Source organism: Saimiri boliviensis, chromosome 14 (assembly GCF_048565385.1).
Source record: "Saimiri boliviensis isolate mSaiBol1 chromosome 14, mSaiBol1.pri, whole genome shotgun sequence".
NCBI lineage: Eukaryota > Metazoa > Chordata > Mammalia > Primates > Cebidae > Saimiri > Saimiri boliviensis.
This window is the reverse complement of record NC_133462.1, coordinates 41,740,776-41,755,348: the sequence shown is the minus strand read 5'-3', so window position 1 is coordinate 41,755,348 and position 14,573 is coordinate 41,740,776. Positions and strand designations below refer to the sequence as shown.

Below are 14,573 nucleotides of genomic sequence, written 5' to 3'. Positions count from 1 at the left end.
CAGGGCAGGGCTGGGAGCCTCCTTCCCCGGACCAGCGTCTCCAGGTGCCCCTTCCTGCGAGGGGCAGGGAGGCGGGAGGGTGGGCAGAAGAAGGGGATCAGGAGGCACATGCAGGCAGACGCCACAAAGGAGCACAGCCGGGGAGGGGGGAGCATGGCCTGAGGATCCCTGGGTGGGGTCAGCTGGGGCGGGAAGGCACCCCGATGGAGGCAGCAGGGGCGAGGCGCAGGAGGAGCCCCGGGAGGAGCGCAGGGCAGGGCGGTGGCCTTACTCGCTGGGCAGCTTCTCCACGTGCAGGGCCACGGAACCCGCCTCATAGCCATGCTGGTTGTTTTCAGGGACATCCATGTAGCGCTCGGTGTACCCTGTGTCGTAGGCCATCCAGACGGTGACCGGGGCGCCCGCGATGGCCACCTGAGAGACCCAGCAGACGGATGGGGGCAGAGAGAGAGAGAGTGGCGTCGGGTCCTAGAGCCAGCATCAGCCACTGTCCCGCGGCCGCCCTGGAGCCTGTGAGGAGCGCTCATGCACACGGGGCCGGCAAGGGAGGGGCCCTCAGACCTCATGGCCCCCGTGGACGATGCGTGGCTCGAGGGCGGGCAGGGCGCCACGGGCAGGCAGGTGCGGCCCCTCCCCGCCGCCGCAGAGGGCCGGGTCCCACTGCCCGTCTGCCTCCTCCTCCTCCTCATCGCCGCCGCCCCGCAGTGCCCTGACTGCCGCCGGCCTGGGGCCCCCCCGCCGCTCTGCACACCATGCCCCACCTCTGCCCATCCGAGGCCGGGGTCCCGGGCTCAGCCTCCCACAGAGAGCTGCTGGCGGGGTTTTGTGCAGCCGGATGCCATCCTGTGGTCGGCGGTGGCGGGCAATGAGGAGGGGGGCTCGGCCCCGTGGGGCTGCTGCGGGGAGAAACAGCCACGTGGCAAGGCCCCTGCCGAGGCGCCTCCCCGGGGGGTGGGCTCCGGGTGGCACGGGCGGTGGGCGAACGCGGCGTAGACGGGAGGGGGCGGGGAGGGGTGTGGCTGAAGCTGGCCCGGGGCGAGACCCACCTTAAACACCTGGGGCTTGTGGATTAGCCCCATGAGCGAGAGGAAGCCCCCGTAGGACCAGCCATGGATGGCAACGCGGCTCAGGTCAATGAAGCCATACTTCTCGGCCACGAACTGCAGGCCCTCCACCTGGTCCTCGATCTCCACCTGGCCCTGGGGGACGAAGCCGGGAACCTCAGTGGCCTCCTCCCCACGTGCCCCTCCCCTGCAGTGACACCTCTGCCCCTTTCAGGGTGTCTCTCGATGGAAGCCCACCGTCCCTCCGGGCCCGCCAACCCTGCAGCCACCCTGCTCTGCCACCTCCCAGGCGAGTGGCTCTGGGAGCCCTGTCCCCTTTCTGGGCCTCAGTTTGCCCATCCCTAATACAGAATGTTAACAGGAAGAGGACCCATTTTCCAGAAGGCATGAGGAAGAAACAGATAGGGTTGGCCAGGCGTGGTGGCTCAGGCCTGTAATCCCAGCACTTTGGGAGGCCGAGGTGGGTGGATCACCCGAGGTCAGGAGTTCAAGACCAGCCTGACCAAGATGGTGAAACCCCGTTTCTTTTTCTTTAAAATAAAAAGAGACAGGGGTGCCCTGGCGAGTGCTAGGGCACAAAGAATGGCTGGTGCCATCACCGTCTCTGTCATCACTACCAGCCACATCCCCACCACTGCCACTGCCACGGTTTCAGTGCTGGTGTCCCCTCTGAAGACTGCAGCCTTCAAGCAACGGAGTCATGGGGCCCACGCTCATGAATGGGATGAGGGACCCTTATAAAAGGGCCTGATGGAGGGAGGTCACTCCTTTTCCCTCTGCCATGTAGCAGGCAGCACTGGGCCCCTCTGGAGGGCGTGGTAACCAGGCATCCTGAGGCGGGGCAGAGAGCAGCCCTCCCCGACTCAGCCCTGCCTTGGCCTTGGACCTCCCAGCCTCCAGAACGGTCAGAGATTTCCGTTCTTTAGGAACCCCCAGGCTGTGGGGTTTTGTCCCAGCAGCACAAAGGGGCTGAGATGATTGCCATCACCACCTCATCGCCACCGGCCCTGTCCAGCCCCGCCCTTGGGACTTCCTGTGGACCCGGCCCATCCCACGGTGTCTGGCTGCGTCTGGGTTGCAGCCTCTTGGGTTCTGCGTGCTCATGCACCAGGCAGATTAGATGGATGCCTGTGTCCCTGCAGGGCGCAGCCCAGGGCTGACAAGCATATGTCCCCTTTCATTCTAAAAGGCCACCTCGTTGAGCCTGCGTCACCCCAGTCAGAAGTGCCCTTCTTTGGGTGGTATTCCGGAGCCACCCCCATGCCCGCGCCCACACAGCCCAGGGCTCCCTTGCCAAGACTGGAAGGACCCAGCAGGGAGGAGTTGTTACCATTTGGTTTTTCAGGGCCCCTTCGAACCGAAGCCCCCGCTGACAGGAGCCCCTGCCATCAATGACGACCACGGCGTAGCCCAGGGAGGCCAGCGTGTTGAGCCGCAAGTACTTGATGCCTTTGAAGGAGTTATTCACCAGCTGCACCTGTGGGGAAGTGAGGGCAGAAGTCCGGCAGGAGACGCCAGGCAGGATGGGCCAGCCCAGGGAGATGCCGGCGGCCCGGGGAGATGCCGGCGGGCCGGGGAGATGTCGACAGGCAGGGGAGATGTTGGCGGCCCGGGGAGATGCTGGCAGGCAGGGGAGATGCCGGCGGGCTGGGGACTGGGCCTGGCTGGGGCCTTAGAGCTAACGAAGGTGCCTGTGCTGCGGCATGAGGCCACGGCAGCCCTGGAGGCTCTGAATGGACACCTGGGAGTGAGAAGGTAGGAGGGGCCCTCTGTGCTCTGGGGCCTGTCAGGCTCCTCAGCTGGGCCAGTGCCCCAGTCCTGCCTGGAACAACCACTTTGGCACCACTGACATTGGGTGGCCGATTCTCTGGGCTGGGGCCAGTCTGGGCGTTGCAGGGCGCTCAGCAGCCACTCCAGGCCAGAACTCCCAGCTGTGATGAACCACAAGGTCCCCAGACATCGCCCTGTGTCCCCCAGGTGGGCAGAGCTGCTGTGGGCGAGATCCGTGCCTAAGTTGGTCCACCTGCCAATCTGCTGCCTACTCCTGACCCCTGCTCCGGGAATTGGGCCCAGGGCCCATGGCCACTTGTATCCCAACCTGGAAACCAGGGGACTTCCCAGAGGAGGAGGGGAATGTTAGCAGGCGGAGAGGGAAGGGGAGGCCATCCAGGAAGGACGGGGAGCGTGCAGACGGGACTGAGGCAGGAGACTGAGGGGCCCCGAGAACGCTGTGTCGTCAGGACAGGCAGGGCGGGCTGGGACACTGGGCGAGTGGCCGGGGAGTCCTCGGTGGATGGTGGGGTGGGGGCCTGGGGACAGGTGTGCACCCACCTGGGGGCCTCCATACACAAAGAGGACGGTGGGGTGCTTCTTCCCCGGCTGCAAGGCGTGGGGCTTGTAGATCATGCCATAGAGCCGCACGTCCGAGCGCGTCTGGAAGTGGAAGATCTCTGGAGGCACGTAATCCGGGGGGCAGCCTGCGGGGACAGGGCGTCTGTGGCCTCCTGGGTGTCTGGCTGGCCGGGGAGGCCACATCTGCCTGGCACCCTTGTTCCACTGCCCACCCGAAGCCTCGGAGGGTGGGCTGAAGCAGCCCCCCCTTCTCCTAGGCTTCCTGAGGGTTGATGATTGAAAAAAAATTGTTTTTTAAGGCCGGGTGCGGTGGCTCAAGCCTGTAATCCCAGCACTTTGGGAGGCCGAGGCGGGTGGATCACGAGGTCGAGAGATCGAGACCATCCTGGTCAACATGGTGAAACCCCGTCTCTACTAAAAATACAAAAAATTAGCTGGGCATGGTGGCGCGTGCCTGTAATCCCAGCTACTCAGGAGGCTGAGGCAGGAGAATTGCCTGAACCCAGGAGGCGGAGGTTGCGGTGAGCCGAGATCGCGCCATTGCACTCCAGCCTGGGTAACAAGAGCGGAACTCCGTCTCAAAAAAAAAAAAAAAAAAAAAAAATTGTTTTTTAATGAAAATAAAATCTGTACAGTTTTTGTAGGCATGGGGTCTCATCTCCCTGTTGCCCAGGCTGGTCTCAACTTCCTGGCCTCAAGCGATCCTCCCACCTCGGCCTCCTGAATGGGGTCACTGCTATTTTTGCAAAGCAACAGTGATTATCCAATTAGGATGGTGGGGGTTTTTCTTTTTTTGAGAGAGTCTTTCAATATCAGCTCACTGTAACCTTCACCTCCCAGATTCAAGCAATTCTCCTGCCTCAGCCTCCCCAGTAGCTGGGATTACATGCGCCACCACGCCTGTCTAATGTTTTTGTATTTTTAGTAGAGACCGGTTTCACCATGTTGGCTAGGCTGGTCTCGAACTCCTTTTTTCTTTTTTGAGACGGAGTCTCGCTCTATCACCCAGGCTGGAGTGCAGTGGCGTGATCTTGGCTCACTGCCACCTGCACCTCCCAGGTTCAAGTGATTCTCCTGCCTCAGCTTCCCGAGTAGCTGAGAACCACAGCGGGTTTCAAGCCAGCGTGGGTGGTGCTCACCACCACACTTGGCTAATTTCTGTATTTTTAGTAGAGACAGGGTTTCACCTTACTGGCCAGGCTGGTCTCAAACTCCTGACCTCAGGTGATCCACCTGCCTTGGTCTCGCAAAGGGCTGGGATTACAGGCAGGAGTCACCTCGGCCCGTCATGGAATTCCTGATCTCAGGTGATCCGCCCACCTTGGCCTCCCAAAGTGCTGGGATTACAGGTGTGAGCCACCGCGCCTGGCTCAAAGTCTTTTTTTTAAAGAAAGGTTATGTAGGTAAGTTTGGTGAGGCAATTTACGGGAAGATGAGTAAAGGGCACTCCAGGTCTGGGGGTGGCAGTTTACTGTAGAGGGCCAGAACAGGCTCAGGGGATTGGCATGGCAGGGCACACACTCTGTGCTGTGACTCTTCGGCCACACACCACACGAGAAAGATGGCGCGTGGCTGGATTTGGCGGCAGTGGGCCGACTCCTAATGCAGGCCATCTTCAAATGTGGCACAGACTGAGAGTTTCCAGAAACAGGGCCCTCATTCCCCAGGGCGCTGGGGTTCCAGTCTCTGCCGCACTGCTGGGCCACGTGCCCTTCTGAGCCCCTCGCCCGCCCTGGCCTGTCTCCTCATCCGAACCCAGTGCCCCAGCTTCTGCCTGTGTCGGTGCAGATGGGAGATTAGGGGACAGCTCTGGAGGGAGGCCTGGGATCTGTTTCTGCTCGGGGGGTGAGGGCATCACAGCTGCTTTCCAGCCCACACACACCCCGCATATGCTAGAAATGTGCTGTGTTTAGAATGTCCCGGAAGCCCACCAACACGGCAGAGCCAGAGCAAGGGTGGTGGTCTTTGTACTGAGTGGCGCCTGGGAGCCTGGGAGTGTGCCAGGTGGCTGGCTTTCATCCTGCACTCTGTGTACACAGTTGCATTGATAAAGGACACTTCATGGTGATAAGCTGATGTGTGTGATGGGACCAGTCCTGGAACCCGGGGTCACCAGTGCAGGGTCCTGGCCAACCTCCAGGCTCCGGGGCAAGGTGTCGGGTTGTCTCATTTCCTGAGGCTCCCTTGTGACTGACCCCTTGCTCCTTGTCCCGACAAAGGCCTTGGAATGACAGTGCTGCTGTGGGTGGCAGCCTCTGGGCACAGGACACCCTAAAGGACCCTCTACATGCCACTGTGGCCACGACTCCAGGGTCCCAGAGAAGATGAAGTGGAAAGCTTGAGAACCACAGTGGGTTTCAAGCCAGCGTGGGTGGACTGTGGGGTCCCGGCCACCCCTGCACGGACCACCACTGATCAAAATGTTTTTAAGTTTTATCTTTTTTTTAGATCAGGGTCTTGCTCTGTTGCCCAGGCTGGAGCGCAGTGGTGCAATCACAGCTCACTGCAGCCTCCACCTCCCAGGCTCAAACCATCCTTTCACCTCGCTCTCCTGAGCAGCTGGGCTACAGGTGCACAACACTATACCCGGCTAATTTGAAACATGTTTGTAGAGGGGGGTCTTGCTATGTTGCTCAGGGTGGCCTCAAACTCCTAGGCTCAAGCAGTCCTCCTGCCTCAGCCTCCCAAAGCACTGGGATTACAGGTATGAGCCACTGTGCCTGGCTGATGAAAACATTTATTCGTCACCTGCCCACTACCCTGGGAGCTCACAGTGACAGGGTCTGTGTCTCGCTGGTTGCCGTTGGGCAGGGGGTTGGCACGGAGCAACATCCCTACTGGGTTCCATGCAGTCCAGCCATTGACTGCAGCTGAGACCCAGGACCGTCTCGGGCGGCAGGGCCCACGGACTGCTGGGGCTGTCGGTCATGTCCTGTGATGAGTTCTTGGGCTCCTGGGAGGGGTCTGGGTGCTGGGGGAGGCCAAGCAGGCCACCCCCAGGCCTCCGCCTCTCATCCTAGCATGGGGCCCTTGTCCCGTTTTACAGCTTGGAGAGCTGAGGCTCCTGTGGGGCTGGGCGGGGCGGCGTGGGGCGGGGGCTACTCACTGGCTGCCTCCATCATGCTGGCCCAGAAGCGGGGCTGCTTGTGCAGGGGGTCGTCGTCGGGGCCACTCAGCTTGTAGACGTGCACGCAGGGCGGCGTGCTCACGCTGCTGTAGTGGCTGATGAACATGTCGAAGTTCTGGGGGTGGAACGGGGCGATGAGCTCTGCAGAGCGCCGCTGCACCCCTCCGCTGGGTGCCCACCTCAGCCTTGGGATAGCTTCCCTCCTGCTCACCCCCATGCGCCCCCATCCCTGTGCCCCTGCCTGTCATAAAACCTCAAAGCTCCACCCACCGCTGTAAGGTGGGCACCACTGCCATCACCTGCTTCTGCAGAGCAGGAAGCTGAGGCCAGGAGGCGCTTGTCCCCCAGCCAGTGGCCCACGGGCAGTCACTAACGCCCCGGGATCTGCTGAAGGCTCTGCCGTTGCCCAGGCCCGCACACTTGCTGGTTCCACAACTGGCAAACTGCAGCCAACTCGGGTCCGGGACGAGGGGTAGCCCTCTGCATAGCCACCGCCTGACTTCTAGAATGTTCTGAGAGGCTAAGGGCCATATCCCACTGCACACAGAGCGGCAAGGCCCAGGCTCATCCGATAGGCACTGAGGGGCTCCTCCATTTACTACCCTGCGGTGGGTGGTGGCAATTCACTCCTTGGGGCCGGCGGTACCCACCCCTGCCTCCTGGGTGAGGCACTTCCCAGGGAGGAAGGGGTGGGTACCGCCGGCCCCAAGGCAGCTATGAGCATGCGAGACCCTGAGAATGTCCCTGAGTACTGTGCCTGGCCATCAGAGACTGACTGCTCTGGCTGGGAGCTGCTGGATGGGCACGGGGTGGTGCTGTGAAGCTGGGCAGTGCTCACCTGGCTCATGGAGCAGCTGTGGGAGAAGCCGGGCGTGGTGAGGCGCACGATCTCCCCAGCTGCCTCGTAGCTGACCACGTAGAGGTGGTGCTCCAGTGGCGTGTCCTTGGTGCCCTGGAAGTACACCAGCTTGGTCTCCTCGTTGACCCAGATCTGCATGGAGATAAGGGGTCCTCGTGACACGTCCCAGATGCCTCTAAGGCCATGCCCCTCTCCACGCCCCACGGAAGTGGGCCCCATGTTACTCCTCGGACTGGGTGCATCCTGTCCTCTCCCAAGTCTGGCTTTGGCTGCTGGCTGGAGATGAACCGTCCCTGAGAGATGTGCCCATCTGGCCCTGGGGGCCAAGAGTAGCCCTTGGTGGAGCTGGGAACTGCGCGTCCTCAGGCGGGACTCAGAGGCTGCACTCCACCCCCAGATGGCTCTTTCCAGGCTTGAATTGGGAGGGACTGCCAGAGCCAGGTGGGAAGGCCAGGGAGGGCACCGTGCCAGAGACAGAGGCTCAGAGGAACCTGGCAGTCTCCCGCCTCGTCAGCCATTCCTTCGACCCAGGTGCTTGGGTTCAGAAGTGGCAGGGCCCTACCTTCCTGGTGGAAGTCCCAGTGGGGACCAAAGTGGGGTCCCCTGGAGGAGCGGGACGGCAGCCTACACTGCGTAAGCGCCAGGGCCCTCTGGCCCGAAGGCAGCAGCAGCTCCTTCCCCAGCGCTCCGACACGAACGGTCCCAAAACCACTGCTGCTGCCGGGAGCGAGCAGGCTCTGGCTGATGCCCAGAAAGGAGCCAGGAGACCACAGAGCCCCAAGGGGTAAGAGGGCGTCACCCTGTGCCCAGGGCCTGAGAGGCCAGTGGAGGCAGCCGGAGCCTGGGGTGACCAGGGACCCCACGACGTGAAGAAACTGATAAGTGGTCTCTTGGGACAGGGGGGGCACAGGCCTCCAGATCAGGGAGCATCTCATCCCACAAGGCAGCTGGACGCACAGCCCTGCAGAGGACACGCTTCCTCTTTCATGATTTCTAAAAGGCTTCCAACATTTTTCTTGATTTCAGGGTAAAAGGATAAAACCCCCGAACGGCACCACGTTCGTGATGAGACGGGGATGGGACGAGATGACTGGCTTGCGTGTACGGCAGACGTCACGCTGAGGCCTGCCAGATGTTTAAAAGCCGAGTCCTCACAGGTCTGTGTGCACGTAGGTGTGAGCGTGTGTGTGTACCTGCGTGTGTGTGTTTGTAAAACACCCGTGTGTGGGGCAGGGGAGGACAGCAAGCAGACCCTCGTACCTTGGAACCGTGCCTCGCCAAAACCTCCCATTCACCACTGGTCAGAGCAATCTCTTCCTTAATGGGGCACTTAAAATCATCTGGAAGGAAAGAAAGGAGGGAGGTGAAGGGGTCTGGGAGGCCATGCAGGCACACAAAGGCACCCAGGCCAAACTGCACCCAAGCCAGCTGGCCACAGAGCCGGTGAAGCCCCAGCTTGCTATGAACTCACACGCCAGCGCAGGCCACTGCGTCGGACCTGCCAGACGGGCCAGGAGGCCTGTGGGGGCTATGCCTGCCATGTGGATGGCAGGCCCAGTGTTGCCCACGAGAAACCAGCGGGCGCCTGGCTCACGGCGGTAATCCCAGCACTTTGGGAAGCCGAGGCAGGAGGGTTGCCTGAGGCCAGGAGTTTGAGACCAGCCTGGGCAAAATAGTGAGATCTGGTCTCTACAAAAAAAAAAAAAAAAAAAAGTTCGCCAGACATGGTGGCGTGTGCCTGTGGTCCAAGCTACTTGGAAGACTGAGCTGGGAGGATCGCTTGAGCCCAGGAGGTTGAGGCTGTGGTGAGCTATGAGCGAACTCCTGCACCCTAGCCCGGGTGACAGAGCAAGAACCTGTCTTCTTCTTCTTTTTTTTTTTTTAATAAAGACAAGGTTTCACCATGTTGGTCAGGCTGGTATTGAACTCCCGACCTCAGGTGATCCGCCTGTTTGGATTACAGGTGTGAGCCACCGTGCCCAGTCAAGAACCTGTCTTAAAAAAGAGGAAGAAAAGAAACTAGGAATCTGGATTTTTACTGGAATTCCCTAATTTTAGAACCCTCTAAAGGCCACATGACATCTGTGTGTGGCACAGGGGAGAGTGGAGGCAACCGGGCCCATCACCTCTTGGGACGCTTTAGGATTTTGTAGAACAAGAGTTATTTTTTTGTTTTTAAGATGGAGTTTTGCTCTTGTCGCCCAGGCCGGCGTGCAATGGCATGTTTTCAGCTCACTGCAACCTCCGCCGCCGGGGTTCAGGCGATTCTCCTGCCTCAGCCTCCCAAGTAGCTGGGATTACAGTGGCCCACTACCACGTAGGCTAATTTTTGTACTTTTAGTAAAGGCGGGGTTTCACCATGTTGGCCAGGCTGGTCTCGAACTCCTGACCTCAGATGATCCACCCGCCTCAGCCTCCCAAAGTGCTGAGATTACAGGCATGAGCTACCACGCCTGGCCGACTTTTTTTTGGGGGGGTGGGGGTGGTTAGAAACAGGGTATTACGGTGCCCAGGCTGGTCTTAAACTCCTGGGCTCAAGGGATCCTCCTCTCCCAAAGTGCTGGAGGCCCAGGTGTGAGCCACGTGCCTGGCTGGAACAAGACACGGGAAAGCACTAGGGCTAGAGACCAGGGCTCTGCTGGTTTTATGACTGTTTTTTTGAGGGCTGGGAGGGTTGACCTCACTTTTGAATTTTCACCAGTAAAGAACGACAGTGTGGGACGCGTCACGGCACGCAGCAGAAACACACTGAGAGTCTGTAAATGAGGACTCACTGTCCTTTCTTAACCTTTTGGGTCTAAACAAGCTGCTGCAAACCTGTCTGCTGGGAGGGATGAACAGCACGGGATGGGAGACCTGGTTTCCCTGGTGTGGAGGTCTGGGTGGGGTTACTCGTGGTATTGGGGCCAGGGTCCTGCCCGAGTCCCGACGTGTTCCTTCCGATGGAATATCACTCGGGGTCACCTCCTTGCTGTGCAGCTGCTGTCTAGGAGATGCGTGTTGTGTGCTGGGGGCTGAGCAGGGTGCTGGGAAACCTAGTGTGCCCACCTCACAGGCCGGGGGGTTCCTGGGGGCACTGCAGCAGCCTGGAGGGTCCGTGCCCCTGGAGGGCGGTAGCTGCTGCCGGCTCCACTTGAGACTACATTTGAAACATGAACGCTCAGGCTGGCCCATTTTCCCATAGAGGGCAAAACAAGCATCTACATGAAATCCCAATGCCAGGCAGTGGTGGCAGAAAGCGAAACACCGATGAGCTGAAGACAGATCCCCACCCAGGAGGACCCCGATACTGGCCTGAGGGAGCTGTCACCATGCCCGCCCCCCCCCACCCCGCGCCCCGGCCCCAGTTCATACTCAGCTCCGAGGCAGCCTATGGCATCGCCCGTCACTGGCTCATTTTCCCCTCGGCTCCGGCACTCTTGGACGCCTCCTTCCCGGGAGTCTCTGTCCCCTGTGTTGGAACCTGCCTTGGCTGCTGTGAGGCCTCTACCCCCAAAGGGCACTGGGCCACATCTAGGGACATCTTTGGTTGTCACGGCTGGAGTCCAGGGATGCTGCTCAGTGCACAGATGGCCGTGCCACAGAGAACCGCCCAGCTCCAGCGCCCATGGTGTCCCTGCTCTAATGTTAAAGAGCCCGGGGCTCCCTGACCACCCTGCCTCTCTCTTCAGGTTCGACCCTTGAGAGCTCTGTCCCATCCCAAGACTGACACCATCAGCGTGCAAGGACACCTGAGCTCCCGCCAGGAATCTGGCTTGGTTCCCCAAGCTCCAGGCCCGGGAAATGGCCCACACAGCATCCCCACTACAGAGTACCTCAACTTGAACACATCCAAACCTGACTCTGGATTTTTCTCTCCTCTAACAGTCCCTCTCGGAGTCTGTCTCAGGCTGGACCTGCAGACCCCTCTGGGCATCCACGCTGCCTCCCTCCTCTCTGATCCCCAACCCGTTCCACTGCAGACGGTGTGGGCGCAGCTGCCAGAGCACGTCCAGAATCAGACCTACCAGGACAGCTCAGCCACTGCCATGGCAGCAAGCCTGTCGCCTCCCCCAGCCCCTGGGCCTGTGTAAGCTGCAACCAGAGGAGTCATCTTGGTGGGTTTTTTTTGTCTTTTTTTTTTTTTTTTTTTGAGACAGTCTCGCTCTATTACCAGGTGGCGGCACGATCTCACCTTAATACAACCTCCGCCTCCTAGGTTCAAGCGATTCTCCTGCCTCAGCCTCCTGAGTAGCTGGGATTACAGGTGCGCGCCACCATGCCCAGCTAACTTTTGTATTTTTAGTAGAGATGGAGTTTCACCATGTTGGCCAGGATGGTCTCGATCTCCTGACCTCGTGATCCGTCCACCTTGGCCTCCCAAAGTGCTGGGATCACAGGTGTGAGCCACCGCGCCTGGACGAGGAGTCATCTTAAACCGAGGTAAGGCTGACAACTTCCTATTTCCCTTGGGGTCAAAGCCAAGTCCTCCTGGAGGCCCAGCAGGACCTGTGCTGTCTGCTCTGTCCCTCCCCACCCTCTCCTCCCTGTTCTCCCTCTGCTCCAGCCACAGGGACCTCCTCCCTAGTCCTCCAGCATGCCAGGCACAGTCCTGCCCCAGGGCCTTTGCACGGGCTGTGGCTCTGCCCAGAGCTGCTGTGTGGACCCCTCACCTCCTCCAGGTTCCCACTCCACAGCATGCTATCCAGAGACATCCTCACGCTCTCCCGTTCTACAAGGAAGCCCCCTTGCACTCAAGCCTCTTGCCCGACTGCATTTCCTTCCACCACGCTCATCATGCCAGAGGCAGTACCTCCATTTGTGGAATATTGCCTCCTCCACTAGAACACCCCAAGAGCTTTTTCCTTTTTTTTTTGTTTACAATGAATAATTCTATCACTACTACCTACAGCAGGCACCAGCAAGGGTTTCTTACAAAGGGCTGGACAGTAAATCTTGGCCTTGCATGACAGTTTCTGCTGTGACTATTCAGTTCTGCTGCTGCAGCACAAAAGTGGCCACAGACAGTCTGTAAACAAGTGGCTGTGGCCCAGTGCCAATAAAACTTTATTGATGAACACAGCTGGTGGGCCAAATTTGACCTGAGGGCCATAGGTGGCCAACCCCTGGTCGTGCTAAGGGCCTGGCACAGGGGAGGTGCTCAATAAATCTGCTGCCTGAATAGCTGCCTGCTCTAAGCCCTGCCAGACTGTGACCAGTCACTGGGGAAGGCTGGCTTCCTGCCCATCCTTGTCCCCTCTCCTGCAGGGGGTGCCAGCTGAGTTGGGAGCCAATCAATGAACAAACAACATATTGAACCACATGTGACTAACGCAATGAGTCAACAGCATTCGTCAGACTCTGCTCACCTTCCCTGGGGCTGAAGGGCTCGCTCCAGTCGTAGCCCTGGGATTTTAAAACGGCGGTGACTTTGTACAAATGGCAGAAGCCGGTCTTGCACTCATTGGCGCGGAGGAAGCAGAGCTCGTCCTCTCCCTCTGATTGGGGGAAGGGATAGAAGATGTCATGAACCTGTCCGGAAAGGAGACAGAAGATGCGTCAGAAGGCGGAGGCAGCCGGGCATGGCACCTCACAGCTGTAATCCCAGCAGTCTGGGAGGTTGTGGCGGGAAACTTACTTGAGCCCAGGAGTCTGAGACCAGCCTGGACAACACAATAAGACCCTACCTCTAAAAATGAAGTAGTACGTTAGCCAGGCATGGTGGGGCAGGCTTGTCGTTGTAGCTACTCAGGATGCTGAGGTGGGAGGACCACTTAAGCCCTGGAGGTCGAGGCTGCAGTGAGCTATGACTGAGCCACTGCACTCCAGTCTGGACAACAGAGCAACCCTGTCTCTACTTTAAAAAGAAAGCCAGGCGAGGTGGCTCACGCCTGTAATCCCAGCACTTTGGGAGGCTGAGGCGGGCGGATCACCTGAGGTCAGGAGTTTGAGACCAGCCTGACCAACATGGAGAAACCCGTCTCTACTAAAAATACAATTAGCCGGGCATGGCGGCACGTGCCTATAATCCAGGAGAATCGCTTGAACCCGGGAGGCAGAAGTTGCAGTGCGCCACTGCACTCCAGCCTGGGCAGCAAGAGCAAAACTCTGTCTCAAAAAAAAAAAAAAAAAAAAAAATGTATGAGGGACAGGCTCCAACTGCGGCCGGTCTCACCAGCCTCCCAGACCCACTTCCCCACTAGCCAGGGATGGCCAAGCCCTGAGCTCCCTTCTCCATGCAAGGGCAAACCCCATGCCACTGGCGCTTGCCCCGCTTACATTGATCCAGACATTCGTGACCTCCTCATACACCACGTACGGCTGGACGTTCCTGGGGACCGCTCTGGCGGAGGCTAGCCGCTGCTCCTCATTCTCCGTGCTCGGGATGAACAGGGCTGGGGGGAGGAGGACGAGCTGGAGCCACTGCTGGGGCCGATCCAGGAACATGGCCCAGGCACTGAGAGGGAAGACGGGAGGGAAGCAGGGAGCCTCAGTGGCCCGCAGAGAGAAGCTAGGGGTATAGCGTCCAAACCCAGGTGGAATCAGGACCGGGCTTCCTGCGTCGGCTTCACCTGCTCTTGGCCGAGTAACCCCGCAGCACCCACAGGCTTCCTTCCTGGCATGTACTTAGGGGATGACAGGATACGTGACAAGACTCCATGATCCGAGTGTTCCAGAAACAGTGGCCTAAATCTCAGGGCAGCAAGCTGTTTAACAGTTTCTCCTCTTCACCGACTCCTCGGCCCACAGTTGCAAGGCTTTATTTCATAGCTTGCTTTATTTTATTTATTATTGAGATGGAGTTTTGCTCTTGTTGCCCAGGCTGGAGTGCAATGGCGCGATCTCGGCTCATGGCAGCCTCCGGCTCCCAAGTTCTAGAGATTCTCCAGCCTCAGCCCCCTGAGTTGCTGGAATTACAGGCACCCGCGGCCACGCCTGGCTAACTTTTATAGTTTTAGCACAAATGGGGTTTCACCATGTTGCCCAGGCTGGTCTCGAACTTCTGACCTCAAATGATCCTCCAGCCTCAGCATCCCAAAGTGCTGGGATTACAGGTATGAGCCACCACGCCCGGCCTGAATGAACACTTTCTAAACTTGAATTTATCTTCAGAGATGTCAGTATTCGACGTGGAAAAGCAGCCCCTCCGCACAAACAAAAACCAAAGCAGAGGGAAGCGTCACAGGGATGT

The 14,573-nt window shown here is 59.2% G+C and overlaps 1 protein-coding gene and 1 pseudogene across 5 annotated transcripts in view; one reads left to right on the top strand and one right to left on the bottom strand.

Moving 5' to 3' along the window:
* Window positions 1-14,573, bottom strand: part of DPP9 (dipeptidyl peptidase 9) — a 52,841-nt gene that overhangs the window by 6,121 nt on the left and 32,147 nt on the right. For 3 of the 5 annotated variants that reach the window (XM_074384767.1, XM_039467147.2, XM_039467148.2), the window contains 9 exons: window positions 13,661-13,838; window positions 12,751-12,913; window positions 8,663-8,742; window positions 7,382-7,534; window positions 6,523-6,658; window positions 3,396-3,541; window positions 2,395-2,541; window positions 1,047-1,199; window positions 272-414 (listed from right to left, as the gene is read on the bottom strand). In XM_074384767.1, coding sequence (XP_074240868.1) covers window positions 272-414; window positions 1,047-1,199; window positions 2,395-2,541; window positions 3,396-3,541; window positions 6,523-6,658; window positions 7,382-7,534; window positions 8,663-8,742; window positions 12,751-12,913; window positions 13,661-13,838 — 1,299 coding nt within the window. Of the gene's footprint in view, window positions 1-271; window positions 415-761; window positions 897-1,046; window positions 1,200-2,394; window positions 2,542-3,395; window positions 3,542-6,522; window positions 6,659-7,381; window positions 7,535-8,662; window positions 8,743-12,750; window positions 12,914-13,660; window positions 13,839-14,573 lie in introns of those variants that run through there. The other 2 variants (XR_005578628.2, XM_074384766.1) reach the window with 2 other exon arrangements.
* LOC141581116 (uncharacterized) lies at window positions 2,644-3,356 on the top strand (annotated as a pseudogene).